Raw genomic sequence first — 27,963 nt, forward strand, 5'->3', positions numbered from 1 at the left:
ATTTAAGCCACCAAACGCCACCAACGGGAAGGCAAGATCCAGTGGTATCCGATCCGGTGTCTGGAACTCTTAAACTGTCGTAAAATTTAGTATTCAACCTGAAACAGCCATCACGTGTGCTTGAAACCAATAAATACTACCAATTAATTCTATCATTTAGAACTACCAATATCACCAATGTTACTTAACATACACTCCTCTGCTACTTTCTCGTATTCGCTGGTAACGTTTCGCTCCCTTGTGCTGTGGGTGCGAAAGCTTAAATGTGTTATTTTGTGACGTTCGGGGAAATACCTTCGGGGGGCTGGGACGATCACAAATGTAGAGAGGTGGTATTGTTCTGCACCTAGAAGTAGAAGTAGGAGAGCAGTTGCGACGCCTTGTTGCCAAACGCCTGGAACCGAAAGGTTAAGAGCGGGTGGAGGATCATACGTCTGTATAGTATGGAGTAATCTCAATTGGGACAGTGCTGGCTGGCTCGATTCACTGGTGCATCAGACCAAGATTAGACAATATTATTATGATTGGTTTCAGGTGGTAACCAACTACTTCCACCGTAAGAAAAACTATGGTTGCCGCGTTGCAATTTCATCTCGCAAAGATTTGGGTGGTTTGGTCGGTGAAGTATTGAAGGGTGAAGGGAAATTAAAAGATTTCTTAGCCCTCTTCTGATTCGACTCAATTTCTTTTCAAGCGTCTTAATCTTCTTTGATTTCAAGAACTGTTGATGATCTTGATTAGTCGTGGTCTAGTGACCACTAATTTTTACATCTTTCTCGGTTGAAGTTGGTGAAATTGATCTCGCAAATATTCTCCCATCGTAGCTGATAATGAGCTCTTCTAGCTGAAGCTAATTTCAAACGCAGTCCTCAACTCGAATACTAGCTTCCCCTTTTGGTTAGTCTTCGAACGACTCACATTTTTTGGGTGCACACTATTTATGAAGTTGGTCCAAAGCTACTGAGAAGCCACATAATGAATCGTGAAACTAACGATACTCCTAAAACTAAGATATTCTTGAAACTAATGATAGTCATGAAACTGATAGTCATGTCGAACATGAAGTAGCATAAAACTAGTGGTAGTCTTAGAACTGAAACTAATCATAGAACTAATCTAGAAACTATGTCACAGCTGTGGTCAGACCATAACCTGATCCAATACAACATATAAAAGCTTAGTCGTATTCACAATTTATTGGTGTTTATCATGATGTATGCATATATAAGATTTCCCTAAACGTCGAGTCGCTCCCCTAGGCGTCATTCCTTACGGCTCGCCCGCGGGTCGCTCGCCTTCGGCTCACTCCCCTTTGGGCTGCTTATTGATCAGCAGGGTTGGGGCCGGCGACGTACTTGGGAAGTCTTTGTTTCAGCTTGTCGTTGTAGATCGGCTGTTCAAACTCGGCGCGAGCTTCAGGCAGCATCAGCTGTTTCACCTCGTCGCGGCGGCGCTGTTCGGCAAAGAAGCGGCGGGCGACGTTGCGGTCCTGCTCGGCAAGCAAGAGCGGCTCCAAGTGGAAGCGCGCCCACTGGCGCTCTCTCGCCAACTCGTTCTGCTCGGTGACCCCTTGGTACAACCGGTAGAAACCGAAGCCGATAAGCCCCGTGATCCCCCAGAAGTAGATGGTGGCGCGGAACCCGCGCGAGGGCAAGTTGCGCTTCCATTGCACCGGGTCGTAGCCCCCAATCGGCGGTAAGTCTTGCATTATTGGGATTGGTGGTGGTGGTGGTGAGTGGTGAAAAATCGCCGCGGCGCCATTGGTTCGCGCGCTGCGAAAAACAGTGTGCAGATAGGACTTTCAAGGTGGGGTCGGGGCTCGTAATAGGAGCCGCACCGCGCGCGCGCGATGCCATACAGGGGACGAGTTTGAGCCGGTATAAAGCTTACAGTCGCTAATTTGATGGTATTATGGGCATCGTCTACGACCCCGACGCCGATACGTTTGGCTTTGGCACGGGTCACGTGTTGCCGCACCCGCAGCACGCGACGGGGCTAGCCGAGCTTCCTTGGGGCAGTCTCGTGGCGCTGCCGCCGCTGCCCCTATCTCCGCTGGTTGGTGACGGTGAAACCAATTCTGCTGCTACCACCACCAAATCCAAACGCAAACGGAAACAACAACTGAAACGCAAGGCCAAGACGAAGGCGAAACCATTGACTACCGAGGGTAATTCAGGAGATTCCGGTGGATCGGAGTCAGTTGTGGGTAAACTGTATACTCAGTTTACCATAAAGCAAATCTATAGCCAGATCGTCGGCTCTACAAAAGCCAGCGATAAACTCTTTCTGTACCGTACCCTACCGGTGTACCGAGAGGACATTGACTACATTTTACCCGGCGAATGGCTTAACGACCTGGATATCTCGTTAGCTTACGAAATGATGCTGGCGCTCTTACAGCACCACGGCATGGACAAATTGGTGCAGATGGTGTGGCCGCTGGTGGTGCACTTGCTTATGTACCTGCCGATGGACCCTAAAGATTTATTACCCCCGGAACTTGACCAGGCCGAGGTCGTGTTTCTACCGATAAATGTACTAGAAGAAGACGACGCCGACGACGATAATGACGGCGACCACTGGGCTCTTACGGTGTTACTGGTGGTTGATCACGTGCTTTATGTCTATGATCTGATGAGTGAAGAGCCCTTACCACCAGCATTCGGACAAATGGCTCAGAAATTACTTCGGTGTAATTTAGGGCTTCGAACGTCAAAGCCGTTAAAAGTCGAGGTGATGAAGTGTGATCAACAACATAATTTCGACGACTGCGGCATCCACGTGATCATCAACCTGGCCCTCATCGTTCGCCAGCTTATCGCCGCCAAAACCGACGATACCGAGGTCGATATGGATTTAGGGGCGGTAAAAGCCGACCTGTTCCAAGCCCGGGGCCAGTTTTTGGCGTTGATTAAACAATTGCAGGACCAGTTGGAGGCGCTGGCGTCGGAGGAAGAGGATAAATAATAGACCTATAATAGATGTACACTAGATTCAAGAGACTACAATCAGACGATTGAGTCAATTAGGATCCAACTGAATTTGACCAACTGATTTAGTTGATACACGAAGATCTTATAAGCAAGGAATACGTGTTAGAGATGCAGGGTGTTCGTCATTGATCGAGCTTCAGGTGAATGTGACTCCGTTAAATTCAAATAGATTTCACTATAAACGAGTACTATCCTCTAACCAACAGACGCTTGCCAGATTCTAGATAGGCACAGATACTTGTAATCTTCAACTATCGACACTGTGAGGGTCGGTATTAGTTTCTTCTAATTATACCAGTTTGACTCCGACCTCGTCCACGTATACAAACCCATCGCCAGTCAACTTTTGAAAAGATCTTTCAATTATGATCGGTGTATCACCGAGATAAAAAATACAACTGAAGGGATTAGTCATAAGTTGAATCTGAAAAATCATAAGTAGATGTTTCGAAAGATATAGAATTAACGATTTTATGGAGCTTGTTGCCTTACATCGCCAAATGCGTCTAAGATCGTCAAGTATGCAAATTGCCAACTGCTGTTTTATATGCAGTCCATTAAGTACACACGGTGAACTTGGTAGCTTTTTCATGATTCTACTACGCCACGAGTTCACATCGTGTAACGATAAGAGTAGACTCATTGTGTTCACCGTGGCCAGTATAGTCAATATTGAAACCCAAAAGATCGAGATATGGCGAATTGGAAAATTATAAATTTCAGATGAAAAAAAAAAAGTTCAAAGAAGTTGTTCACTTTTCGAGAATGGCAAATTTTTCGAACACCATTAGTTGCCGACAATATATGTTGTTTATTACACTTTTGTGAGTAACATTTGTTAGCACACCTATGGTTCAACTTGGCTGGTTCGAGAAATAAATGAGGTCAGAGAGTACGATTCTAGTCACGCTTTTCAAGTTTTTTTTTTAATTTGAACTAAAACTTTAGACGAGGTGTAGTGCCACCGTCTAAGGGGCTATCGCCACGAGAGTGGGCTCGTTAGCATCGTAGGAGATGCAGCTACCTTCGATACCGTTTATATTGCACCAACTGCAATTTTGACGTAGCTTGCTATGTGGGTGATCTATCACTATATGCAGTACAAATAAACACCGCGTATGTAAAATGTTACTCGTCACCAAATCTCGGAATACGTATTATTGTCTATAGTCTATCATGCGTCTAAGTCTTGCGGATGAATTTCGCATTATTCACCCCCTCCGGGTGCACCAACACCGTCACTGCTTGAGGCAATACTTCCACTTGCAACGTTTCTAAGGGGAAGCTTTCACCGTCCACACTAAGGTAGTGGGTCCCGTGGACGCGGGGGACAAGCCGGTAGCTGTACACCTTAGAGTACCCCATTTTCTCGTGGTAAATGTGTTCACCGGTGTGCACCTTGGAGAACATCCCGTTCATGTCCATCACCGAGATCTCGGTGGATGTGAGCAACAAGTCGATGGTGCCGTCGTCCGGCTGGGCTGTGGGGAAGAACAACACGTCCTTCAGGATATACGGGTACTTGCCTGCATAGAGCACGTTGAGCTTATCGGTTCCCGCCACTTTAGACCACAGCAGGGGGACGGGCTTATCCAAGGGCGGCCCTCTTAACGTGTAGTCGGTCGCCTCCGGTTTCGGGTGTGACGGAGCCAGGGCCGACGGCGCCAGCGCCCGCACAAGCTCGCGTTTGTCGTTGCACGCGTAGTCGACGTAGAGGTCGCAGGGGTAGGTCGCTCGCGCCAAGATACCTTTGGCAGTGGCGATATCGAAACGCAACGCCCCCATCCACCGTAAGTGCTCGGTGCCGATATCGGCGTCGGCGATGATCCCGTAGGTCTGGGTCAAAAAGCTAAGTTTGGTGACGGGGTTGCCGCTGAGGTCGAGCTGGGTGACGGCCATGGCGTCGGCTTTGACCCGTGTCAGCTTAAGCATGGATAATGTGGCATCAACAGGGTCACTGGTGGCGTGGGTGGACCACGTCATCGCATTACCCGAGCCGCAGGGGAGCTGGGTGATGGCGATCTGGTCAAACGCCTGTTTGCGGTCAGGGCGCAAGTAAAGGCCGTTGACGATCTCGTGGGGGATCCCGTCGCCTGAACAGCATGCGATGTAGTCGTAGTTGGCAATCTCCAAGTCCTTAGCGATTTCGGTGGCGTGTTCGGCGTGTTTGGTCTCGATAAACGTCACCTGGGCGTGGGCGGCTCTGAGCACGGGGAGCACCTGTTTATGGTAGATGTGGCTGGCGTGGCCCTTGCCTCCATGGGGATTAACCACCACCAACACCCTCGGTTTGATTATCAGCTCGCCGTACGCCATTTGCAACACTTTTTCACTGAGGTCGTCGTCGGCGTCCATCGCCACCGCCTGCGCCACCACCCGGTGCTCAAACACGATTCGAAGCGTGTACACCCCCAGCTCGATGCGCTCACACCACACGATGTCGTGGTAGGGGATAAACCGCCCCGTGAACGTCGGGGCCAGCGGCGCCGACTTCGGGGTGCAAAACAGCCACCACAGCTGGGTGGGGGGCTCCTGGGGCTGCGGGGGCGAGTGGAGGTCGATGCCGTGGTCGCCAAGCAGCGCCTGGACCACGCCGTGCTGTTCCTGGTAGAGGAGGGTGTCGCTCGACGCTCGCATGTTCTCGAGAACGCTTACGCCGCCACGGGAGTCGTCAAGTTGTTGGTAGTGTGCGGGTGCGTCTTAGTCAGGGCCGAGCTAAGCGCGCAGCGCCAGGGCCCGTGCCCTCCGTTAGTAAAGCTGGCGCACAAAAGGGCACCCGTTCAAGCAACCACACACGGGCCTAGGTCTGAAATGGGGTCTGAAACTGGGCCTGAAACGTGTCAGGGAAACCCTGGAGTAACGGGGCTTTGAGTACTGGCGAGGCTCGCGTAGGACTGTTGTGAATTATTGCCTCGGTTCGGGGCTCGGCAATCCCGGAGATGGGACGCTATCTCCGGGTGCTCACCAGCCTTTGCTTGTTCACAGGCAATTTGGAGACTAGGGTTTTGTGAGGGTAGTGGCCCCAACAAAAAGGGATACGACCCGACCGTTACTGCTAGATCATGGGTGTAGCTGGATATGGAATTAGACTCATAAGGGGTAAGTGGTTAGTGTGTGGTGAGACTGCTATCATTGCTAGAACCAACGAGCTACTGAAACTACTGATTGTTTAACCCCCTTACTCCATGTAGATCAAGCCTATTATCCGCTGTTGTTAGCCAGCAAATGCTCACATTATGTTTCGAAACGACTAGGAGACAGGTGTCAGTGACCAGCAACTACCACTAGTTAGGAATCCATCGAAGCAAACTGGTTAGCAATATGGTGTTTAAGCACCGCAAAATAGTACGATCAGCCTAGTTTCTTTTGTGATTGACAAAATATTAAAGACTTATTTCTTGTGGTATTTTGTCTCACTTTTGGTGAAAAATTTCAATGTCTGAAAAATTTCACTCACAATAGTAAATATTCACTCAAATCAGACAAAAATTGAAAAAGGGCTTATTATCAGTATTTTAGACTGGTTAAATGAAAGACTAGACCACCAAGCCATATACAAACGAACACCATCAGGCTTCCGCGGCTTCCGTAACTGCCGAGCACTCTGGCTTGGCTTCTATTGACACAATCCACGTGCACTGATGCTAGTGAGCCCCACTAGTTACTAACACTAACAATTAAAGCGTTTCAAAGAAATTAGAATTATTTTAACTAAATGTCTACAACACGTATACTGGCTTCTCCAAGCGGCCCACTTCCCCCACAGTTTCTTCCAAGGGAATGTCACCGTCTTTTATCCCATAAAAGAGACGTTTCTGGTACTTGAACCCTTTAGCGATATCGGGAATGTAGTAGCCGTCTTCGCGAAGCACGTAGGGCCGGTCTTTGGCGGCATACGGCTTCAATTTGTCGACAAACTCGTCCTTGACGTCATAATGACGGTAGTAGTGGAACAACAAGTTGTCGGCAGTTAAATCGATCCACCGCTGTTCCCGCTCAATCTGGGCCGAGGGAGGGGGCAATTGAGTAGCGCCAGACCAGACACCGGCAAGGGCAGCCGCCAGAGCTTCGATGGTGTGGAAGTTCAACGACAGTACCGCCACTCCCACAATGCCGAGAGTAGGGTCAGCAATCAGGAAAGTATCGTAGTACAACCCTGAAACTCTCAGCAAGTTCAGCGGCAGCTTCACTTGAAGGAACGTGTCGTCTTTGAGGAACGGGTAGTAGTAGTGGTACCCTGTGGTAAGAACAACGTAGTCAAACGGTTCCTCTTTAGAACCGTCAGAAAACACCACGGTGCCGTCTTCTTCAAATTTGGAGATGGCCGGTTTAGAGGTAATACCCTTAGACTTGATAGCATCGTTAATCCATTCAAATACAATGTGAGGGCCACGGCGACTGACCACCGTCAGTTCAGCCACAGGAACAATATACTGAAGCTGGTTCACCGTCAGAATCGAACCGCCAACCACTAAAACCCGTTTCCCTTTGAATTGATCAGGTCCGCGGTACAGTTTGGCGTGGAGCACGGCTCCAGGGTGGGCATTGTGGAACTGCTGAAGCCCTTCAATATGAGGGATATTGGGCACGGTATAGTGTCCGTTAGCCACAACAATGGCGTCGTATTCCTTGGTAAACCACTTCAGCTTACCCTTGTCTTCAGGCAGGGTTTGGTGGATGGTAAGCTTCCACTTATCGCCGACCTTCTCCGCCTTAACCACATCAGAATAGTAGTGGATATGGTCGTCAAGGTGTTCTCTTTTCACGAAATCAGAGAACCGTTTCTGCTGTTCTTCCAACGTCAAGAAAGGGTAGATTTGCCGCGTCTTGTCGTGGTACTCAGGCTCATCAGGCAAGTAAGAAAACCGAGTAAATTGCAGGGGAATATTGGTGAACAAACCGGGGAACACTCCCAGCAGTTGCCAGTTTTGCTTGTCAGCTCCCGATTCAGTGACGAGGGGTTTATCTTCGGTAGCACTTCCGACATCTTCCGGCACTTCCGGCAGTTTCCAAATGGCATCGGGCTGGTTATAGTCATCGCTCAATTGCTCGGGTAACGCGTCGGGCTTGTCCTGTCCCGGCAGCCAGATACCACCCACGGCTCCCTTACGTTCAAATAAGTCCACCGTGGTAAACGCCGGCGGATCAGCCGCTTCCTTGCCGACAGTCAGGGTGCCGTCGGCCTTAGTGTGCAAAAACTCGTAGAGCGCCGCGAGGCCGCCGGGGCCGCCGCCAATGATCCCCACACTCTTGATATCAAGCTTGGTCATGTAACTGGAGTGAAACAATTGGTCTGATCAGGTGTTTTCCCCGATATATTTATGTGACCCAGGGGGGTGGCGCCACAGTTTTCGGCGATACCTGCCGGGGGCGCCACAGTCGAGTTATCACTCAAAGTAGCGCTGGCTGGCGACATCGTCGGCGGCAGTGGTGGCTCGGGGCTCAGCAAATGCCGCCGCCTCGATCTGGGCCTGTTCCTGGGAGACAAGCACCGGCTCCTGAGGACACTCGGCGTAGCTATGGGCGGCGGCAGCGTCAAACAGCAGCCACACACAGTCGGGGACGCCGACGCCGCCGCCGTAGGCCATGCCGCCAATCGATATCTTCGTCTGGCGAAGCGTATCGTGGACAAACTGGCGCTGGTTGGGGTAGTCGGTGTGGTACTGCGGGATGCACTGGCGGTTGAAACTGGGGCTGATGACGACGTCTGTGGGCGTGATGGCCACCGATTTCTCGGCATCGGTATTGTCGGCGACATAGACAAAGCGGCGGGCGCCACAGTCGACGCCCAAGTAGCGGGTGAGCACCAGGCACACCAGCTGGCGTATTTCCGCCTCCAGCGGGGTAGCGCCGGTGAAATAGTGTCCCCCCATCATCAAGGTGATTTTGTGGTACGGCTTAGTGGCACGAGAAAGCTTAATGGCGTTATCTTTATCGCTAGCCTCGGGATTGCGTTTTTCCGCATTAGGAAAGAATGGTCGGACATTTTGCTCGACGTCCAGATCGAATATAATGCCTAAAAGACCTTCACGGTTAGGCTGAGCCAGACGGGGGACAAGGAACCCGAACCCGTGGTGGTTAATGAGCCAGGGGTCGGCAGTATAGATATTTATAAGTAAAATGTCCACGCTCTTCAACTGGGTGAATACCGCTTGTAACTCGGCATTATCAATCAATTTGGCAAGACTATCGGCGTTAGTGGTCAAGCGAACGTGGTCGTACTGTTTTCCATCGACTTTACCGTCCAAAGTGACACTTTTCAAATCGGCGTTGAACACGAATTTAACCTGCGGTCTCTCGCTTAAATACTGAAATAAGGCCTTGGGTAACGTCTCAAGACCCAGTTTAAGCGCTACCATCGGGTACTGCTTCAATTCCTTGGCCAACTTCTCCATATTGGTATCGGCAATCCCCTTATACCATTCAATCACTTCCGGCATCAATGGCGCTGGAGGTTTACGCAACCGAAACGGTTTCAACTTCAAGCCAACCTTGGATTTAGCCATCGCCAGCAACGACCCGTAGTCGGCTTCCCACTGTTTCAATTTGGGGAGTAATGCTTTCACCGATAAGTTATTGGCGTCACCGGCGTAAATGCCATGCAATACGGCGGAGAGGACATTGTCCACCAAGGCCGTAGTCCCCAATCTCCGTTTAAAGAAATCGCCAACACTTTCATCGTCTTTTTCCACCGGTTTCTTCCGTTCTTGCAAGAACCCCTTTGCCACCGCTAACTGGGCCAAACCCGTACCTTTAAGGAACGGTATAAGCTCCCTCATCGAATTGGGCACGGGCACAAGTCTATTGGCTTTGGATCCCCACACATACTTGCGATTAGCCACCAGTTGCTTTGGAAGCACCATCACCTCGTCCTGCTTGCCTAGCTGGCGCAACGTGTCCACGATAAGCACGGTACCACTAGAGACACCTCTGAGAGTTCTGGGACCTTTTTCGAAGCAGATCGGAGGTGTACTGATGGAGTTATCGTCGCTGTTGTTGGTGACGTCCACCGAGCGGATCCACCCGCCAGGACGGGCCTGGCGCTCGTACACAGTGATGGCAATATCGGGACGGAACCGGGTAAGGAAGTAGGCGTAAAACAACCCGGAAACACCGGCGCCAACGACGGCAACGTGGCCTCTCTGTCGTATGGGTCCAGCCATGGTGTCGCGATGACGAACGCGGCGATAAGCTTGACGACGGATATAGCCAGAAAGGGAGAGAAATGAGCTAATGGTGAAGAGGGTACTATAGTGGGGTCAAGAATGCTTTATATAGATGAGCGGGGCGATTATTGGTGGCTAAATTTGAAGTTGTAGCTGGTGGTTCCCGGTGTTTAGTGAGAGCACTGCCAATGAGAGCTATACCAAAGCAACAACCACCAAAACAAATGAGCTGAATCAAAGGAGTCTTAAAGTGTAGAAAATTAGAGATAAACTACGGAACTAACTACCGATATCGAAGCTACTCAAGAGGGGGGTCAATTGCTGGAGTGTTCCCCCACAATGGTCGTCGCTAGCGTCGCGTGCCTGGAGTTCACTAAGACAGGAACACAGGCTTAATCAATGGAGAATTCAGGAATGGTATAACAAAGAGCTAGACTCTTTGAATGATATGTAAGACGACTAAGCGAGTATTGGATGGGCCTTGACTGTACCCATGTAAGTACTAGTGTTGGAAGAGAACCTCAATGTTAGGTAAACTGAGAGTGTCAAAGAATATGTTGTCATACGACCGATTGAAGCAGATTTGGTTTGATGCTGATCACACCCCTGACTTTTAATATTGAACTTTGAAGATATAGGCTACAATTGTTTGGACTCAAAGAAGACTGGAAAAATAGTCTATGTGCTACTCTTTGATGAGGGTGTGAAGACAAAATCTTCTACATATACCTATGATGATTACTCTTCAGCATTTGTCTTTTTCTTACATTTGTCTCATTACTTAAATCTCATACGTAGCTCATATACTCTTCAAAAATATCGACTCACTCAGTCAATCAAAACTTGCCCTTGATCTGAGACGGCTCTTTCTTTGAAAACATCTCCGGGTGGGCCAACTTAAACGCCTCCACCACTTCAATCACCTCTCGGTACGAGGCCATGTTCTGGGCGCGGAGGGCTTCAAGGTCTCTCCGGCGTTGTCGGGAAGCATGATCATCAAGCATTTGCGGGTACTGCCAGCATCCACCGCCAAGAAGACGTTTCCGGTACGCCTCGCCATACGACACCAGCCGGCTCAACGCCGCCAACCGCTGGTCCAAATACGCCGTCGCCGCCGTCTGGTCCATGGGTTCATATCTCGGTGGCATCACCACCGGTGGTGGCTGGACATAGTGTCCAGTGCCAGGGCTAAAAGCACGAGCACGAGCAGGGTCAGCCAACGCCTCCCGCAGCGCCGCCGCCGACATCTCGAGGAGTCTGCCCGCCGCCACGAGCAATTCTTCCATTGTTTGAGGCACCGGAGGCAATGAAGGTAACGTGATAAACGCTGTGAAGACCTCGCCTTCAACGTCGGAGTCGTAGTCGGTGCCCGCTTCCGAGCTGGTGTCAGTGTCGGTTTCCGTTTCCCAATCAATCTCAGTTTCAAAGGCGTCAGTGGCAAATTCAGATTCAACCAACGTGGAAGCAATCAGCTCAACTTCGCTAGGTTGAGGCAAGTTTGGAGTTAAAGCCGGGGCGTGGTGGGTCATTTCAAATCTCATGGCGTCGTGAAGAAAGATGGCGATGCTCCACAAAAGTTTTCACAATTTTAACAACAAAAGAGCAGCAGCAACACGACCATCGAACATTCCATTCCCCGCTTAAGCCTCCTTCCATTGTCGCTTTCGTCGTCTAGCGAACGCAGAACAAACCGCGAACGCGAGATGAGACAAAGGGCATTCAACCGACTCGAAACAAGACGTCAATCTGATTAAAATAAAACCATTGTAGTTAGTGATAGACACATTGATCCATTTTCAGATCCATTCACGAGTTAGTGGTTCTCCCATAATCGTTAGTGGTAATGATCTCCTCGTTATTATCGTTATCGCGAGTGTGTCACGTGACTCTATCGTCTACAAAGTCGTTTGGCACAATTCACCATACCATTCAATCGAGTGATATGCTGGAGAATTACCACCGAGTAAACTATGCGCAAGTGATGGCAATGACACCAAATTTGTAGGATCGACAGTTTTCTTTGTGTGGTTGTGGGCTCGCTTGGTAGCCGTAAACGAAATTTCACTAGCCGCATTTGGCCTGACTAAAACACTGGCTGCAGCCGCGTGTGGCTGGTGCGAGCCAACGGCCATATCTTCAGTATGAACTTCACCAACAAGGAAAAAATCGTGTTGTGAAGTATGTCGCTAAAAGAGGTTAAATACGAATCACTTGTGTTAATTTTCAGTAGGGATAGTTCCTATAATTCGTTGTAGTTATGAATACGGTCCCAAACAATATACAATACAAGTGTCTTATGATGAACTTACTATACCAAGCTCAACACGAAATTTCTAACCAATTCAGTTAAGCTGACCGTAGGCGGTCATGGCGAGGTTTGCGATAATCAGTGGCGTTTATGTTTCTCAAAACAGAATCACCGAAAGTAGCATCGCAAAAGCTGTCAATATCAAATAAACTAGCTCAGATACCTTATGGAGTTATTCAAATGATATTTCCGATAGGATTCAGGCATCGAATTCGCGTCAACATAAACAGTGCCCCATCTTTGTTCTCTTGTATCAGAAACACACTTTACTATTCCAGTCTCTGTCCAAGTCCATCCTTCGATGAGCGAAGCGACTTTGGGCAGTTGTCTCAATGGAATGTAAACATCACCCCTAGCTCGCATTGTGTAAACATTCCCCTCTCCGTGCTTCCTAACGTCGTACGGGTCATCTTCATTATGAAGAAGCTTAGCGTTCTTTTGGAGATCACTTGATGGTACAATTGCGGGGATTGCCTCCAGCATCCGCACCTCATGTACTCTATTCAGCAGGTCATGAATGAGACATGGATTCCCTGCACTTTTGGGAGAGTAAAGAGCTTTGATTCCAAAAGACTTCCCGCCAATATCTACCACCTTGAGTATCCCTGTCCCCTCCACCTGGATCTGGCCCCACGGAACGTCCGCCATGTATGGCTCCTTCTTTTTGAACTTGCTAATCACCAGCCGTGATATCACAATGGCTGGTATGTCGTCGGAGGCCACGAAGGCCACGGGACCCTTAGACTTAATCACTTCAAAAATGATTTTACCCAAAGTTGATAAAACCGCAAACATCGTCATGGTGAAGAGGTACATTCGATCCCAGTCAGGTACTGTGAGAGAGGCTTTTGTCGATACAGCTCCTAAGACCAATGTAACCACTACTATCATCTCTTCCTTTAGAGCCCCAGGATCTTCAAGGGGTAGCTGCAATAGCTTCTCAAAGTTATACCTTAACATTGCCGCTGACGTGTTCAAGATCATCGGTGGAAATTTATCAGGGTGCACCCTTGTGTAGCCTGCGAAGGTCTTTGTAAATGCCGCGATGCCGTGAGTAATGTGATCGGAAATAATTTGCAGATGGCTATTGCTAGTTGTTTGGACTTTATCGGTGTGTGCCGAAGTTCCTTGCAAATTTGTATCTGTCGAAGCCGTGCTTGACATCTTTGAAATTTCCTTGAGAAAGTCGGGCGACTCCAACCTGGACTTTGAATTCAGCTTGTAGTGCTGCCACTCCGTTGCAATGTAGCCACTGTAGGCTTGAGTAGATGCAGAGGGTTGGGGGCCCATAGGCGGATCGAGAAGATCACTCAAATGTTGAGATTTCCAAGCGGCAATGTCATCGTTGTTAGTGAAAATTAACGTTGGAAGAAGATTCAAAAGTAACATCAACAAGCCTCGAACTAGACCTCGGGTGATTTCAGGTAATCGATTAGTCGTAATCATGTCACTCTTTAAACTGTCAATAATGTCCCGGAGATCCTCGCCGTAGGAATTGGTGTGAGGGAAGATATCCCTTACTATCGTAGCAGTGACGACTGGGTCCAAATAGTCCACCAGTTGGTATAATTTCTTAATTATTTGCTGGACCCTACGAACGTTTTCGATGGTATCCGCTTCATAAATAAAGCCACCGATCTCATTCACAAACGCCGCTGTCACTTCGGCAATCAATGCTGGCGTCAATTTAGCAACGTTCAGTTGCGCTGGAGCGTTCAATTCAATCAGGATCGTAGAAGCTGTGGTGGGAAGTAGCTCAGCGACTATCTGCTTTAGATGGCAATTGAAGGTTTCAAATTGTCCAATAACATCAACTTGGTAAGCAACGGTTTTTAATATGGGTAGATTGACAAGTAGTTCCATGGGTGAGTGAATTGGTGGCGATACAGTGAACTCATATTGTTTTGTTTCAGATTGTGGCCGTGGTGGTTTCAGCTTTGATGCAAGTGTGAAAACACACACATGTGGCAATCACTGGGAGATATGACGCCCCCTTTTTTTACCATTAGGTGTCGGTGGCGATGTCGGACACGACTAACCCTTTGGATCCAATTTCAATAATATGAAAGTAGCCGTTGCCATGGGAAGCCCTATCCAGTGAAGTGAAGCGTTGTCAACCTCAGCTATAGGAACAAATTCACTTATTCAAACATCCAGAACACGAAATCAAATAGTTGGTTGATATTGGTAGACTCTTTCAGCTTCATTTAAAGCTTGATATCAACAATTCTATAGCCATAGTAATAGTGAGACAACAGCCGCGCGACATTATTTTAATTGGAACGCGTATTGGAAATCTAACTGAACGTAACATCAAACATTAACAATTGTGCTTTGATTCCATACCATTTAGGGTGTGTCTACATTATGGTGTTTGTGTTCATAGCCTTATTGCGATTGCGGCTATGCTTCTAGTGATGAATACAGCTGCCTACGGACGCAAGCTCTATATAAAGTCGTTTGGTTTCTGCATTGTTCAAATAAAGAGTGGAAAACAAGTATTTGTCCCTGTTTGCTCGCCCCTTCAACTTAAGTTTTAATGGTCCATAACTATAGAATCTGAGCGACGTCATGTCCACTGGAAATGGACGGAAATACAATCTTATAAATTCCATTATAAGTACCGTCGCCAATGTACAAAACTTTGCAATATATGGTCTTAGCATTGTGATGTCTTCACTCCAAAGGTGTTCGTTCGTTCAATCGCCAAATGGTCCGCTGCTTGGCTCGATGTATCGTACAATGGGGTCTTCATGCGTCCCATGGTGGACGTTCTTCTCGACTCAGCTTTATTCTGGACACAAGATTCACTAGGAATTGGTCCTCAAACAGCTCAGCATCTAGATTTCCAGACACGACATACGTATCTCGATCGGGATTCCTCGAAGAAGAAGCCTCAACAGTGTTCTTCAAATTCCCATCAGCACGCTCCGACTTTACCTCAACACGTTCCGCTATGGCATCAGCACGTTCCCTTCTCTCAATAGTCTTTTCTGATTTCACATCTGTATGTTGCACTGCAGTATCAACACGTCCCGCTTTGGCATCAGCACGCTCCACGTTTGCTTCAACGTATTCCATTCTTTCAATAATGTTTTCCGGTTCAGCACCAGCACTTGTCACATTCTTATCTGCACGTGTCACTCTCTCATTAGCACGTGTCAATCCCTCATCAAAGATTAACACTCCCTCGCAATCACGTATCACTTCCTCAGCAGCATCTTCCACACTCTCATTTACTCCATCCCCATTCAGAGTTACAATTGAAGATATTGGTACGTTGGAGCCATCAAGCAAGGCGCGCGGTGAAACTTGAGTTGGTGGTGGTCCCCACGACTTCAGGTCGTCAATACCACTCAAACACCCACGAAAACGCTCTTTAAAGGAGAATGATGTGTTCTCTGCAATGTGGGAAGCAGCTTGGCACGCGCGAGCTAATGTCAACTTGCGTACTTCGTCGACTTGATTCAACTCTTTGACAAACTTTTTCCACACAACGTGAAAGTTGGATCTGTATTCTCGCAAGACGTCCAAAGCAAGCAAGCCATACAACAAGATGAGACGGGCGTGACAGCCAGACGGAACAACGTGGAATGCTGCTTGATTGGCTTTAACATTGAATTTGTAAGCTGTAGGCATCTCTGGAAAAATCTAAAGTATTCGTCTCGCAATAGATTTCTGCCTTACTCCTTCACCAGAACTGAAGCATAGCACATTGATATTGTATATCTCATCGTCTTCCGGACAAATCTGGAAGAATATAATGGCGTACTCATCATCGGTAGGATAAAAGATCGGTGTGGTGAAGATACGAAAACACGACTGGGAGATTTGGCGATGTTCGTTACTTCTGATATATTGGAACACAAGTGGCGCGATGTGGTTCCACAGCTGGGCGTAAATCGCAAGCATCCAATCGACCAAACGAACTGAAAATTCAACGTTAGGTTCATCGAAGAATACATGCCAACTTCGTGGCAGCGACCTCACTATTTACCATCCGGAAATAGGATCTTCCAAGTGTCTTTGTTAGAAACACCCTCAGAGATCGTTGTTTGAGGCCTGCGATCTCTGAAACCAGTTCCAATATTCTCTGTTACCAAAACTGTATCAGATGAAGGAGGTATATTAACATCAGTAGTTGAACCTTTTTGCGTTAAATTTGGCGTGGGCGTCGTAGAGAGGAGAACTCTTCTCTTTTTGACAGATACCAGTGGTGACACCGGTGGTGGAGATGGCGCAGGCACTAGTGTCATATCTGGAGTGTCATCATCGTCAAGTTCGGGTTCTGGTGAATACGACGCCGTCTTCAGTGAAGAAGTATTATGGGGATTGAAACCATCCGACTCTTCCTTGACCCTGACGGGGTAGACGGGAGGCGTGGTTGGGTTCCCAGACCCATCAATGGAATTTCAAACTTGGCAAACTCGGAAAGGCATAGCGTGTTCAGGGGGGCGACGATTGTCTCGGCTAATTGCTCGTCAAAGTCCCATTTTCAAACGACGTGGCCTGTAAGGGTAAAGCAGCATCAGCCAGCTGGAGTATATCTCAAAACCCCATTTCTGTAATCAGTGTCAACATCAACGGTAGCCATCTAGGCATAGTCAACTGCAGCGTCCATTAGTGTCTTTGCCATTGTTCAATGTTTTGGCTAGCGTATTGTTTGGTGCGCCTCCCCGGACGCGTCGCTCGGAGTTATCACCAAGTATCGAGACGATGGACCAACGCCGGTGATTTTTTCCCAACGGAGTCTGAACGTCCAGACCAACTGGTTACCAATTAATTGAAGTTACAATGGCCACGCCAGTATCTACAGACCAAGGAAACATCAACGCTAAAGCCCCCGGTTTAACCTCTATGGTCGACCAGTGGGGGTCGCTGCCTTACCCCAGTGGCGCCTTTGGCACCTTGCTTGCCCTCAGAGGGGTATTGGCGTCCAAGGATAAGGCAGCAGTGCTCACGCCCACGCGGGCGCTGTGCTTCACTTTCGGCGCTGCCAACTTGTTGGGCACCTATATGATGTTTGTCGACCCCCACAACGGCGCCGGCTTCAATTTCGCCTGGAACTCGTTGTACCTCATTGTCAATTGGAAGCAGGCGGTGAAGCTGGCTGTCCACGGCAAGTTGGTCCCCGCCGGCTTCAGCGCGTTTGCGCTCTTCAACGCTGGCGTCTACGGTAAACGCTACTTCTGGCTGTTGATTTGAGCTGGTATAGAATTGGTGTAAACAATGTATATAATCGTCACCAAAAGGTTTTGGTTATTTGAGAATTGAGTTGGAGTCAGTCCATTACGATGTTGATACAAATGTCCGTCAACGTAGGGAGTAATGGCCATTCTTTCTAGAGAGAGATAGACACCAAGAGAAAGTCCGCTCAAAATTTCCCGTACCAGCTTGTCATAGCAAGTTGCAAATGTGGAAATTTGAGACAATTGAGTATTCAAAAATGAATACGACTACACTATTGAAGTAAGCGTGGCATTTGGTGGCAAAGTTGTTTAAATTAATGAAGTTTTGGTTTGGTGTTAGTCGGTATTTTTGCGCCATGGTCTCTCACGGATTCGTGATAACAATAACGACAATTGCCACCCCCATGGGTTATCAATCAGACACTTATTTCATAGCTACCATTGCTCCCATTCCTCAAACGGAACATGGGACAATTTGAGGATGAGCCACCAATTAGGCACTGGTGGTGTCTTTGATGCCCAAGATCAATTGATCAACTGGTATGTCAGAATCTTCACTTTTGAAGCTAGTTTTCAGAATCTACTCATCATATACTTAATTTTATGGGCAGGTCTGAGAGCCAGACAATAATGACAAATGACCCTGATAACTCGACATTCATCGATCAAGCAGAGACATTATTTGCTCCATTATTTGCTCCATTACTCGCTATAGACAGTGAAGGGATGGTATATTGCATTAGCTAGAATCTATGAAAATGGGTGAATGTCACAGCGGCTGGCGGGCGATGGTATCCAGCGAGTAGTGCTGCATCAACGGCAACCGCTGCTCAAAGAACCCCAGGGCCAACGACTTGCCGTCGGTGTCCTCGACGTTCGACGCCAGCGTCAGCTCGGTGTCCAAAACCAGGGTGTTGTTGGTCAGGGCGGTGTCGAGGGCGGTGTCGAGGCCCTGGTCCAGGTGGTCGCCTTCGGAGGCGAGGGAGCCGGCGCCGTCGTGGGGCAGGATCGCCTCGTCGACGGCGGCGTAGCTTGGTGGTTTGGCGAGCGGGGGGCGGTTGAACTGGGGCTCGGTGAATACCGGCCGGGGCACCGGCACTTCCGAGGGCGCCGCCGGAGGGGGGACATCAAAGTAGTTGGTGCGCTCGGGGGTATCGAGCGGGGTGGGGAGCTCGATAAGGTCGGGCAATGCTTCCGGCGACGGGCCGCGGCTGGTGCTGGGGGGCACCTCGTCGTCAAACACCAGCATGCTGCGCTCGGTGCGGCTGACGGCCTCCTCGAAAGTCGGCAACGGTTCCGAGGGCTGGCCGAGCAATTCCGGGTCAAACGGCCGCACCGAGATCCCTGAACTATCGACAACGCCGTCGATCTCGTGGTAACACGGCAACTGCATCGAGTCGTCGTGGCACTTAGCCAGCAAGAGAATCAACGGGGTGTCGACCACCACCTCGTAGTGGTGCATGCGGCCGCCGTCGCTGGCGTCGGGTTTCGAGATCCGGAAACACACCTGGAGCCGGTGGTGGATCTGGATGTGGCGGAAGTTCAGGTCGGGGTATAACGCTCGCGTGATGCCCTCCTTTGCCGGCTGGCGGCCGGAGATGTTGGCGGCGTCGAGGGGCAGCGTGGGGAAGGGGAGGGCGACGTTTATGTCCAAGGGGGTCGCCACCACTCCTCCCGTAGCCGCTCCCAGACGCTTGCGCTCAGGCTCGTAGCACAGGTGTAACAAGTTATTATCGGGACACTTAACCACTTGGTTCCGGAACGGTTGCGGCGTGGTGGTGGTCAGTCGTTTCAGCTTCGTTTTCACTTCACAGAGGCCCACGACTCTTTCCCTGGTTTTATTCAGGGTGCGGTGGGAGAACATGGCGTTGAAACCCAGGGGGTCGTCGCCATCGTAATCGTACTCTTTGGTTAAGTCACGTGACACGTAGGTGATCCGTTCCAACACGTTCACTTTAATCCGTTTGATAATCACATCTTTCACCATGGGGATGAGCTTGATGTTGATGGTGTGCTCCAGCCCTAAAGCGGCGTACTTTCTGGGGAACGTGATGAAATAATGGAGCAGGTCGTTCCAGACCCGATTAACGAAAATCGGTTTATCCGCCACTGAAGTAGCGTTGGAGGGAGGCAACCGAGCCACCAGTACCGGGTAGTCAATAGTGGTCACGTGACCACCACTAGAAAACTTAGCCGCTAATTTATGGGCGAGGTGGCCGTTAGCAGTGGCAATCAGTGCCGGCATATGGGGAGGCAAAAGCACCGGTAAAAGGAACACGTAGATCCCCGGCTCCGCCAGCGGCGCCACTTCCGACGGGCCCACGCGTTCCGACGCCGGCAGCTCGCCGGCAGCGCTGCTGCGGACAGGGGCAAGCCGGTACGGGCGCAGCCGCAGCGCCAACTCGTGCGCCGCGAGCGCGTGACGGGAGCCGCTTCCGGCACCGGTAGCGGCGGCACTGTGGCTATTGGCATAGCTGATAAAGTAGTCGGGCTGGGCAAACAGACACCGCCACCGCAACGCGCCAATCAGGAACCGCTCGATGGTGCTGTGGCCGTCGCTGGTAGGCCAGCAGGTGGTCACTTCCAGGGTTAAATCAACCTCTAACGGTTTGACGTCGCGCTGGCGGCGATCAAGCTCCACCATCACGGCGAAGGTATGAGGGATGGGAGTGTCCAGATCGATTTTAGTACACAAGTAGTTGGGCGAGGTAAACGTGCAAAACCGTTCGGCAAACAGCGGTTCGTCTCCTGGTGGTGGCGGCAGCAGTGTCGGCAGTGTCGGCAGGAGTGCCGGCAGCGCTGCCGGCGAGAGCGCCGGCGACGACGGCGCCTGGCTCGAAGCGCCGCCGCCGCCGTCTTCGTCTTCGTAGGTAAAACTCAGCAGCAGCGCCGGCGCCACGAACACGACGTCGTGGGTGTTGGCGACGGCGAACTGCACCGCCAGCGCCAGCGCCAGCAGCAGCAGCGCCAGCAGCGCCAGCACCACGAGGGGGTCCTGAAGCCCTAAATCGGCCAAAATGCCGCTGAGCTTGCGGTGGGCCACTTCCAGCGTCTGGTCGTGGACCAAGCGGCGGGTGGGCTGGTCCAGCAGCCCCAACGACACCGCCCGGGCGCGGTGGATCTTGTGTTTGACTTCCAGGATCATGGCGATCAGCAGGCGCCGCGGGCGCTCGGGCAGCGCCAGCAGCGCCGTCGACAGCGACGGCGCCCGGTCGCTAAAGGCACTGGTGGTCGGCGGTAGCGGCGGCTCCAGCGGCACCGCGGGCTCGCTCTGGCGGCGCACCCGGCTGCGGAACTTGTCGAAATAGTTGGTCATGTCCGCAACAACGATGAAGGATGGATGGGGAGGTGGTTGGTGAGGGAAAGGGAAGTTTAAGGTGGGGTAGGTCTAGGCGCCGGTCGCCAACAACCTTTTTTTTATGGTATGAAGTGCGGAAATGGGCCGTTCCTGCATACAGTCGGCGCACCGACGCTCGCGGGGCGCCGGGGTAAGGGCGCCGAAATTGCGCCCCGCGCGCTGACCTGTTCCCCCCCTCAACTCTATGGGGATGGGGGGTGAGCGGCGGCCGCGTCTTGGCGGGGTCATCACCAGCAAAGCCCGCAGTGGTGACGGTGCCTGTATGGGGCTAAGTCTGAGGCTACCTAATACAGAGGATCACGTTAGACCCATACAAGGATAAAACGTGACGGAGGGTTACGGCTTAGTCAGCTGTCAGCGATCTGACCGAGGCTTTTATCGATCGTCGCTATCGGAAGTCCGCCAAAATGGCAGCCATCGCTCCGATTGTAGGCTCACTCCAGCCTCACATACAGCACGTGACCCAGGTGCCAAGCGAATTTAATGTGGGGGGTCCTAAGGCGTGTGTGTAAAATGACCTGATGAAGTGATGACCTAAAACTCAGCCTTGCCTGACTACACGTACACGACCCAGGTGTCACCAACAAAAAGCGAATTTTTTTTTTTTTGCGTTTCGAAACTGTCATTCGTGTCACCGTTGAAACACAAACACAGCACATAGTAAAAAATTACTTAGTGCGTTGAAAAGCAAGCATGAGATGTTAGAGAGTCACGGATCAATCTCGAGCGAGACACTGCCTGTCGGACGACACTAGTTTCAGTATTGCTAGCCGACGCGATGAGGGGCGAAGCGGGGTGGAGGTAATTAGTAGTGTCTGCCACCTGGCGGGCACCATATACGAATGGCCGTTTCTGTGGCAGAGATAACGGAAAAAAGGGGAATAGGGGAGATAAAAGAAAAACACGAATTTTGCAGCACTGATGTTTGCAGCACTGATGTTTGAGTTTTGCAGCACGAGTGTTTGCTGCACGGGTGACAGCAAATGGCCCCACATCGCACCCACCTGATCCCCACTATTACAACAATTCCAATGCTCCCCGAAAACGTCACCACCCTCCTCAAACTGACACGGTTTGTCCACTTGGGCACGTGTCACAACAATGTCCCCCACCTAGCGCTCATGAATTATACGTACTACCGCGACGGCGACTCTGACGTGGTGATTATGCTGCTGCCTCGACTGCTGACTAAAATGGCCAATATCGAAGCCAACCCGGAAGTGGCGCTTTTAATCCACGATTGGATCAGTGCTAAAGACAACCAGCCTAACAATGATGGCTCTTCCAGCCGCAGAAACTCGTTATACGAGATGTTGGCCAATATCAATAAGAATGAAATCAGCCGGGTATCAGTGCAAATACAAGGTCAAGCGGAGATCTTGGACCCGAAAGATGCCCGTTTCTCGTTGTATAAGCTGTTGCACTTAAATAACGCCAAGATTGATACCATCCAGGCGAAGAATTACATTGAAGATGATAACGAAAATGCTCTTATCGTGATCAAGGTGGACGGGTGTAAGGTGACCGATACCATGAACAACACCGAAGAATACTCGACGTGAACTAATTACGAACATCCCTTCATTGAGTAACTGAGTCTTGTTCCATTTACTATTCGCAAACATTCACTATTTAGTCAATTGATGAACTGTGACGACAATTGTCGAAGAGAGCTTTGAAAAACAATTGTAGAAACTTAGAGATACCAAAGCCACTCCTTGCCATTGAGTTACAATTTAAAAGAATACCCCAACAGTTGTTTCATTAAGTCAATGAGGACTGCCTTAAATGGCTACACCTATCATCCCTTTAATCTTTAAAAGGCACTAACAAATCAATTCAACTACTAGGATTAAACGTTGTCAATTGGCTCTTGTAAGCCACGATTACTTTTGAAAACTTAAAGTTGGCTGTTTATTCGAAAGACCCGTCATTTGTTTTTATCATCGAGCTTGGATAAACCAGCTTAAGTTCATAATGCTCTTAACGGTCCACCAAATTGTGGCTACATCTTTCAACTATAGTTGCACTCTTGACAATGGCGGCTTGTGGCGATTGAACTAAGAAACAATAGTTAGATCGAATTACAGGCAAACAAATCTGACGTCCAGGTAAGGACACCTCCAGTGATTGAAGAATTTGACAACGTTGGCTAAATGCTGATGATCCACGAGGACGTCAAACGTCAATGGCTAGACGTCAGTGTAGAAAAAGCTAGTCGACGGCCAGCAAGAGGCGATCCAATTGCTAGCCAATAGCACCTTCAATAATGGAAGCAATAGATTTACTCAGGTAAGACACCTACAAAACTTCAATGGTGGATACTTGCAAAGTTATCTTGAAGCCATGTGTATTACTGACAAAGTGGAGGTGATGTCCACGAAACATCACTCGCTGTATATAAAATAGAACCAGTAGAAAAGAAAGCCTTTCATCTGGTTGGTCCATTAAACCAAACACTTGCGAAAGTCCCTCCTCTCAATTGTCCCCTTCAAAAACTGCCAGTAATCAAACTGACCTCAAGAGTAGGTATTCAAACCAAATAAAAATGTTCCAAATTCAAATTGTTCCAAAACGTCAATGCGATAAAATTGGTGTGCAAAATATGATGCAAAAAAGTTACTCGAGATAAAATGCAAATAAGTCCAGTGTCCACCACCAAAGCGCTAAAAGCTGTCTTCGGTGAACGACACGTGGGGCCGGCGCAGGCACCGTTGGCGCTTGTGTTTGCGGCAGTCGACGTCGTGCCAGCTCACCTCCAGGTCAACGTCGCAGTGGACAATCTTGTGGACGATGTGGTGGATGTGGTGGTGGACGGCAAAGAGGCCCATCACCTGGCGCGGGCTCAGCCACTTCGTGGTCTTCGTCGCTTTTGGCGCCGGCGGCGCCACGTCGTAGACACTGGCGCAGTCGTTGCGGCTGATGCTGTTGCGGCTACGCGCCACCGGCGCCACGGCGCCGTCCTCGTTGCGCGACGACGACGACGACGCTATGCTGAACCGGTTGCGCTTCTTCGACGGGGAAGCCGTGGTAGTGGTGGACTCTCTCAGCGCCAGTGGCAGCGCTCTGCGTTTGCGAGTATTGGGGATGGCAGTGGTGGCCGTCAGCGGCTCTCTAGACCGGCGAGACGCCCTCGAAGACCTCGAACTGCGCGAGCTCTTAGCGCTTCGGGCGCTCTCCACTGACGCCTTCGACGCCTTACTGGCTTTGCTCTCCTGGCTGGCCTGGCTTCTCTGGCTCGAGCGCCGGCGGGGCAACGGCAACGAGTCCGTGGCAAACATGGTGGCGACCTTTTCTCCTTTGGCTATCCTTTCGCGGCGTTAAGAAAACGAGTGTAAGCAAACCCAGGGATCCTTTAGCAGGTTTCCTGTGGTACTAGTGGGAAGTGGGGAGGGCGGGAAGGCGGGAAAGCGGCCGTAAAAGAGGGTTTCGGGTGGGTGGGTGTTTGCAGCGCCGAGCTGGGGACAGATATATCACAAGGTCAAAAATGGCTGAGGCGTGGAACAAAATAGTGCGCACAGCGGGNACAGATATATCACAAGGTCAAAAATGGCTGAGGCGTGGAACAAAATAGTGCGCACAGCGGGTCGCGTCGCGCAGCGCCAGCGCCGACGGATGTTGTTGATTTATTGACACCGAAGGGGCGCGCGAGACACGAGCGATTTACCGCCGCCAGCGCTACCACCAGCTAGCGCTGGTGGTGGCTAACACTCTGTAGAGTAAATTGAAGATACAATTCAATGGATAACAGCGTGTGATCGTGTTCGTTGCCAGCAAGCAGAGTATTACTTCCTATTGTCACCTATTGTATATCCCCGATTCGGTTAGCGATCGCCCCGTGCGGGTGCGCGCGCCGCTATACGACGGCAAGCAATAAGGGGTCGGCTCCCCTTTACCGCCGGCGCTGGCCCCTCTCTGTCGTCGATAAATTAATCGCTCACAGCTTCCGTAATTTTCCAGGAACCAAAGATGTCGTTGACTGATCGCGTTTGGACATATTTAGACGGGGCTGGTGAATTCCCTTAATTTCTTTGTGGCGCTAACTGCGCCCGAGGGTCACCAGCACCACGGACCTTCGGCGCGGGCTTCGGTGCCGAAGCTAACCCCGATAGAGGGACTAACAATCAAGGTGAGGTTTGTGATGACATTACTGGATTTACGTAGCAAGGATACCGACGAACAGTGTGTGGCGATGACGTCGGCGGCGTTTAAAACGCTGTGTAGGTTTGCGAGTGCGAGGCCGCGGGTGTTTATTTGTTTGGTTCTCAATTAAGGTGTAAAGCCGCCGCCGTGACGAAACGGGGCAATTAGACGGCCACAAACCCGGGGCTGTGACGTCAACGAATGTATGATTGTCTGTAATCGGCTATAATTGGGGGTGGCTGTAGAACATGTGAAGACGAGGGTGAGTGCTTGTGATTGAATCAGCGCCTGTGATTCGAGAACGAAAAGGAATTAATGGTTTCAAAGACGGTTGAGGATGAATTAATTTGAGTGATTTTACATTGTGATCATGGAGTTTGAGTGATGCCAGTAAATCGTGGCAAAATCGTGGCAAAACTGGGCTCACAAAACTAACAGTATCACATCGAATTGTTGTTTAGCGGTTCTGGTAAAATTTGGTCCCACTGGCAACGGATGGCTACAACTGATCCCTTGGCAGTTTCAGAAATTGAATTTACCACGAACAGTTGTCAAACCGTTCTCGTGAAGTTATTGCTAAATCGGACGGCGTGTTCGGTTGTGGAAATACTGTACATTGTTTTCTCTGAAGAATTGAATGTGGCTGATGATTGGATCTTGCAATAACCCTCCTACTAAAACAAATAGATGAGACTTGGTTCTAGCAACGGCTCTCCTTTCTTTAGCAATTATTGTAAAGCTGCTAGTTTATTTTTGTAAGGACAGACTCACTTCTTTAGATCGTAGAAATTGCTTCTAATTAACTCTAGCAACGATGCTCCTACGAGATTTTCAAAAGCTATTCATCGATTTCAGCTACTGTTTAAGAAAATGGTAGATAATCTTAATGTTGAGAGCCAGAAATTTCATCCCAATGGGTGAGACAAAATTCAATTATGAATGTTCGATTGAACTGAAACGAATCTCAAACATGCTAAGCTTACTTAGTCTAGGTGAGTCCGATTAGACCTCCTAATCTCTAATTTGTTTGCATTAGTTAAAGATGAAAAAGATGACACCCATAGAAAGAAGTGTACCATGCAATATTACTAGCAACGCTAGTCTTCGATGTAGATAGTCCTTTTCAGACAGTAAGGGGATCCATTGGGTTCCTTCCTCCCGTCAGGAGGTCGGCCCCCCATCGCAGCGGCGGCCACACTACTGCCACCACTTTCCCCGTCACCAACCCTAAACTTATTGGGCCAAACGTGTTAGAGTCAATCAGATGGAAATAGTTATCCCCCTCGACCCACACGTGGTTTCTGGGGACGCCCGCCTTCTGTTTTGGGTACGGCTGTTTAGGGTACACGGTATCGCCCGCCACCGCCACCACCCGTTTGGTGAGGATCTTTTCCGGGTCTCGAGGCAGTCTAAACATGATAACGTCTCCTCTATGAATGTTTGAAGCGGTTTTGGCGCCGAATTTGGTCACTAGCACCACGTCTTCGGCCGTGGTCAGCGTCCCCGGATTAAACGTCGGCAGCATCAGTCGGCCCGTGATACGGCATGGCAGCACGCCGTGGTTTAACACGGTGTATGCCACGGGAAGCCAGGTAAGCCCGATCACGGCTTTGCGTAGACTCAGACTCATGGGTGATGGGTGTGGAGTAAAGTTGGTGGTTGTTCGAGTCGCACCCGTGCCATTTTCAGATTTTTCATTCAATGTGTTATATGCAGGACCAAATTTCAACGCCGCACCGGGTTTCACGGCCTACTACACCTGTACTCATCCTAGCATTGCCACAACATCAAAATGAGCACCACGGGCGTTCTTGATCAAATTCTCCTTGAAGATATCCTGCGGTGGTGTCCGGCTCAATTTCTCGAGTTTCACAAGTGCATGCTGAAGCCCGACACCAACTGCGATCTCCAGCAAATGGCGTTGGCCAAGTGCATCAAAAGCGAGGTCCCGCTGATGCAGCGGATCCAGCTGGTGTGTGCCGGCAAGCTCCAGGCCTACGACGCCTGTTTGAGAATGCACAACTCCCGCGTGGACTCGTGCAAGCACGAATTGGCCCAGTTGAGAGAGTGTGCCTTCGGCGAGGTCGACCCCAGCAAGAAGAAGTAAATTCGGTAGTATTACCACTTACAACGGCTTTTTGCACTCTAAATATATTCATAAACATTTCCAATAAACGATTCTGAAGGATTTCGGGGAAGATATTCGGGACCATCGGAACCCCGGTACCGGCCAATAGTGTTTTCGGCGAATATCGCCTATATCGAAAATACTGGTTGTTACCTAGTTTTATTGACTTCTGCAGATTTGGTTTTTTCCGGAGTTTGGTTGGTTTTGGGTGGTAGATAGATATTTCATTGGGTTGGTCGTGGTCGGGTTTATCCGCCGGGCCACTAGAAAGTTCCGAGTTTTTCCGGGCAAGTCTACTTTCTCTGGCCTCCAGAATAATAATTCTACATGCTCGGAACAATAGAAAACGAGGTGTGGATCACAAATGCGTGCAGGTGTGTCAAAATCCCTGCCGACGTCTGCTGCCGGAAAAACGAACCCGAAGAAAAATAATCCGGACTAAGGCAATTTTCCACTGATAACGGAATAATATCCGGAGAAAGGTGGTTGTTCTCCGGCAAAAGCAATATGCTTGTGAAGCCAGCGTCATTCCGCTCATCTCAGCGAATCGTTCGTATCGGGGACCGTTTTCGGGGGTATTCAGATAGTGCACACCCCCTGTAGCCTGTCTCCTTTTCTTTAGTTCCCCCTGCATTACTGCCAGCCCCCGGAGAAATTCACAAACCGCCGAATGCCTAG

The 27,963-nt window shown here is 49.8% G+C and overlaps 14 protein-coding genes across 14 annotated transcripts; 4 read left to right on the forward strand and 10 right to left on the reverse strand. All coding sequences in view use genetic code 12, as the record gives it.

The window, feature by feature from the left end:
• Positions 1-1,321: 1,321 nt before the first annotated feature.
• On the reverse strand, positions 1,322-1,708 carry DIURU_000357 (uncharacterized protein; the record flags this gene model as incomplete). The annotated part of the gene is made up of 1 exon (XM_034156346.1): positions 1,322-1,708. One exon carries the CDS (start codon positions 1,706-1,708, stop codon positions 1,322-1,324), a length of 387 nt encoding a protein of 128 aa, XP_034014879.1.
• Positions 1,709-1,911: 203 nt separating this feature from the next.
• ULP1 (Ulp1p) lies at positions 1,912-2,967 on the forward strand (the record flags this gene model as incomplete). Its single annotated transcript, XM_034156357.1, has 1 exon — positions 1,912-2,967. One exon carries the CDS (start codon positions 1,912-1,914, stop codon positions 2,965-2,967), a length of 1,056 nt encoding a protein of 351 aa, XP_034014880.1.
• Positions 2,968-4,175: 1,208 nt separating this feature from the next.
• On the reverse strand, positions 4,176-5,630 carry LCB4 (sphinganine kinase; the record flags this gene model as incomplete). The annotated part of the gene is made up of 1 exon (XM_034156368.1): positions 4,176-5,630. The coding sequence occupies one exon, from the start codon at positions 5,628-5,630 to the stop codon at positions 4,176-4,178; it is 1,455 nt and encodes a 484-aa protein (XP_034014881.1).
• A 1,082-nt stretch (positions 5,631-6,712) lies between these two features.
• Positions 6,713-8,263, reverse strand: DIURU_000360 (uncharacterized protein; the record flags this gene model as incomplete). The annotated part of the gene is made up of 1 exon (XM_034156380.1): positions 6,713-8,263. One exon carries the CDS (start codon positions 8,261-8,263, stop codon positions 6,713-6,715), a length of 1,551 nt encoding a protein of 516 aa, XP_034014882.1.
• Positions 8,264-8,380: 117 nt separating this feature from the next.
• Positions 8,381-10,156, reverse strand: HEM14 (oxygen-dependent protoporphyrinogen oxidase; the record flags this gene model as incomplete). The annotated part of the gene is made up of 1 exon (XM_034156391.1): positions 8,381-10,156. One exon carries the CDS (start codon positions 10,154-10,156, stop codon positions 8,381-8,383), a length of 1,776 nt encoding a protein of 591 aa, XP_034014883.1.
• Positions 10,157-10,995: 839 nt separating this feature from the next.
• DIURU_000362 (uncharacterized protein) lies at positions 10,996-11,700 on the reverse strand (the record flags this gene model as incomplete). Its single annotated transcript, XM_034156402.1, has 1 exon — positions 10,996-11,700. The coding sequence occupies one exon, from the start codon at positions 11,698-11,700 to the stop codon at positions 10,996-10,998; it is 705 nt and encodes a 234-aa protein (XP_034014884.1).
• A 917-nt stretch (positions 11,701-12,617) lies between these two features.
• DIURU_000363 (uncharacterized protein) lies at positions 12,618-14,330 on the reverse strand (the record flags this gene model as incomplete). Its single annotated transcript, XM_034156413.1, has 1 exon — positions 12,618-14,330. The coding sequence occupies one exon, from the start codon at positions 14,328-14,330 to the stop codon at positions 12,618-12,620; it is 1,713 nt and encodes a 570-aa protein (XP_034014885.1).
• An 888-nt stretch (positions 14,331-15,218) lies between these two features.
• Positions 15,219-16,106, reverse strand: DIURU_000364 (uncharacterized protein; the record flags this gene model as incomplete). The annotated part of the gene is made up of 1 exon (XM_034156424.1): positions 15,219-16,106. One exon carries the CDS (start codon positions 16,104-16,106, stop codon positions 15,219-15,221), a length of 888 nt encoding a protein of 295 aa, XP_034014886.1.
• Positions 16,107-17,261: 1,155 nt separating this feature from the next.
• DIURU_000365 (uncharacterized protein) lies at positions 17,262-17,672 on the forward strand (the record flags this gene model as incomplete). The annotated part of the gene is made up of 1 exon (XM_034156435.1): positions 17,262-17,672. One exon carries the CDS (start codon positions 17,262-17,264, stop codon positions 17,670-17,672), a length of 411 nt encoding a protein of 136 aa, XP_034014887.1.
• Positions 17,673-18,425: 753 nt separating this feature from the next.
• Positions 18,426-20,972, reverse strand: ECM21 (Ecm21p; the record flags this gene model as incomplete). Its single annotated transcript, XM_034156446.1, has 1 exon — positions 18,426-20,972. The coding sequence occupies one exon, from the start codon at positions 20,970-20,972 to the stop codon at positions 18,426-18,428; it is 2,547 nt and encodes an 848-aa protein (XP_034014888.1).
• A 1,073-nt stretch (positions 20,973-22,045) lies between these two features.
• DIURU_000367 (pyridoxal 5'-phosphate synthase) lies at positions 22,046-22,576 on the forward strand (the record flags this gene model as incomplete). The annotated part of the gene is made up of 1 exon (XM_034156457.1): positions 22,046-22,576. One exon carries the CDS (start codon positions 22,046-22,048, stop codon positions 22,574-22,576), a length of 531 nt encoding a protein of 176 aa, XP_034014889.1.
• A 1,104-nt stretch (positions 22,577-23,680) lies between these two features.
• On the reverse strand, positions 23,681-24,295 carry DIURU_000368 (uncharacterized protein; the record flags this gene model as incomplete). The annotated part of the gene is made up of 1 exon (XM_034156468.1): positions 23,681-24,295. One exon carries the CDS (start codon positions 24,293-24,295, stop codon positions 23,681-23,683), a length of 615 nt encoding a protein of 204 aa, XP_034014890.1.
• Positions 24,296-26,280: 1,985 nt separating this feature from the next.
• On the reverse strand, positions 26,281-26,787 carry IMP2 (endopeptidase catalytic subunit; the record flags this gene model as incomplete). The annotated part of the gene is made up of 1 exon (XM_034156479.1): positions 26,281-26,787. The coding sequence occupies one exon, from the start codon at positions 26,785-26,787 to the stop codon at positions 26,281-26,283; it is 507 nt and encodes a 168-aa protein (XP_034014891.1).
• A 162-nt stretch (positions 26,788-26,949) lies between these two features.
• DIURU_000370 (uncharacterized protein) lies at positions 26,950-27,264 on the forward strand (the record flags this gene model as incomplete). Its single annotated transcript, XM_034156491.1, has 1 exon — positions 26,950-27,264. One exon carries the CDS (start codon positions 26,950-26,952, stop codon positions 27,262-27,264), a length of 315 nt encoding a protein of 104 aa, XP_034014892.1.
• Positions 27,265-27,963: the final 699 nt, after the last annotated feature.

The sequence above is a fragment of the Diutina rugosa genome (genome assembly GCF_008704595.1).
Source record: "Diutina rugosa strain CBS 613 chromosome Unknown scaffold23_size180195, whole genome shotgun sequence".
NCBI classification, from domain to species: Eukaryota; Fungi; Ascomycota; class Pichiomycetes; order Serinales; family Debaryomycetaceae; genus Diutina; species Diutina rugosa.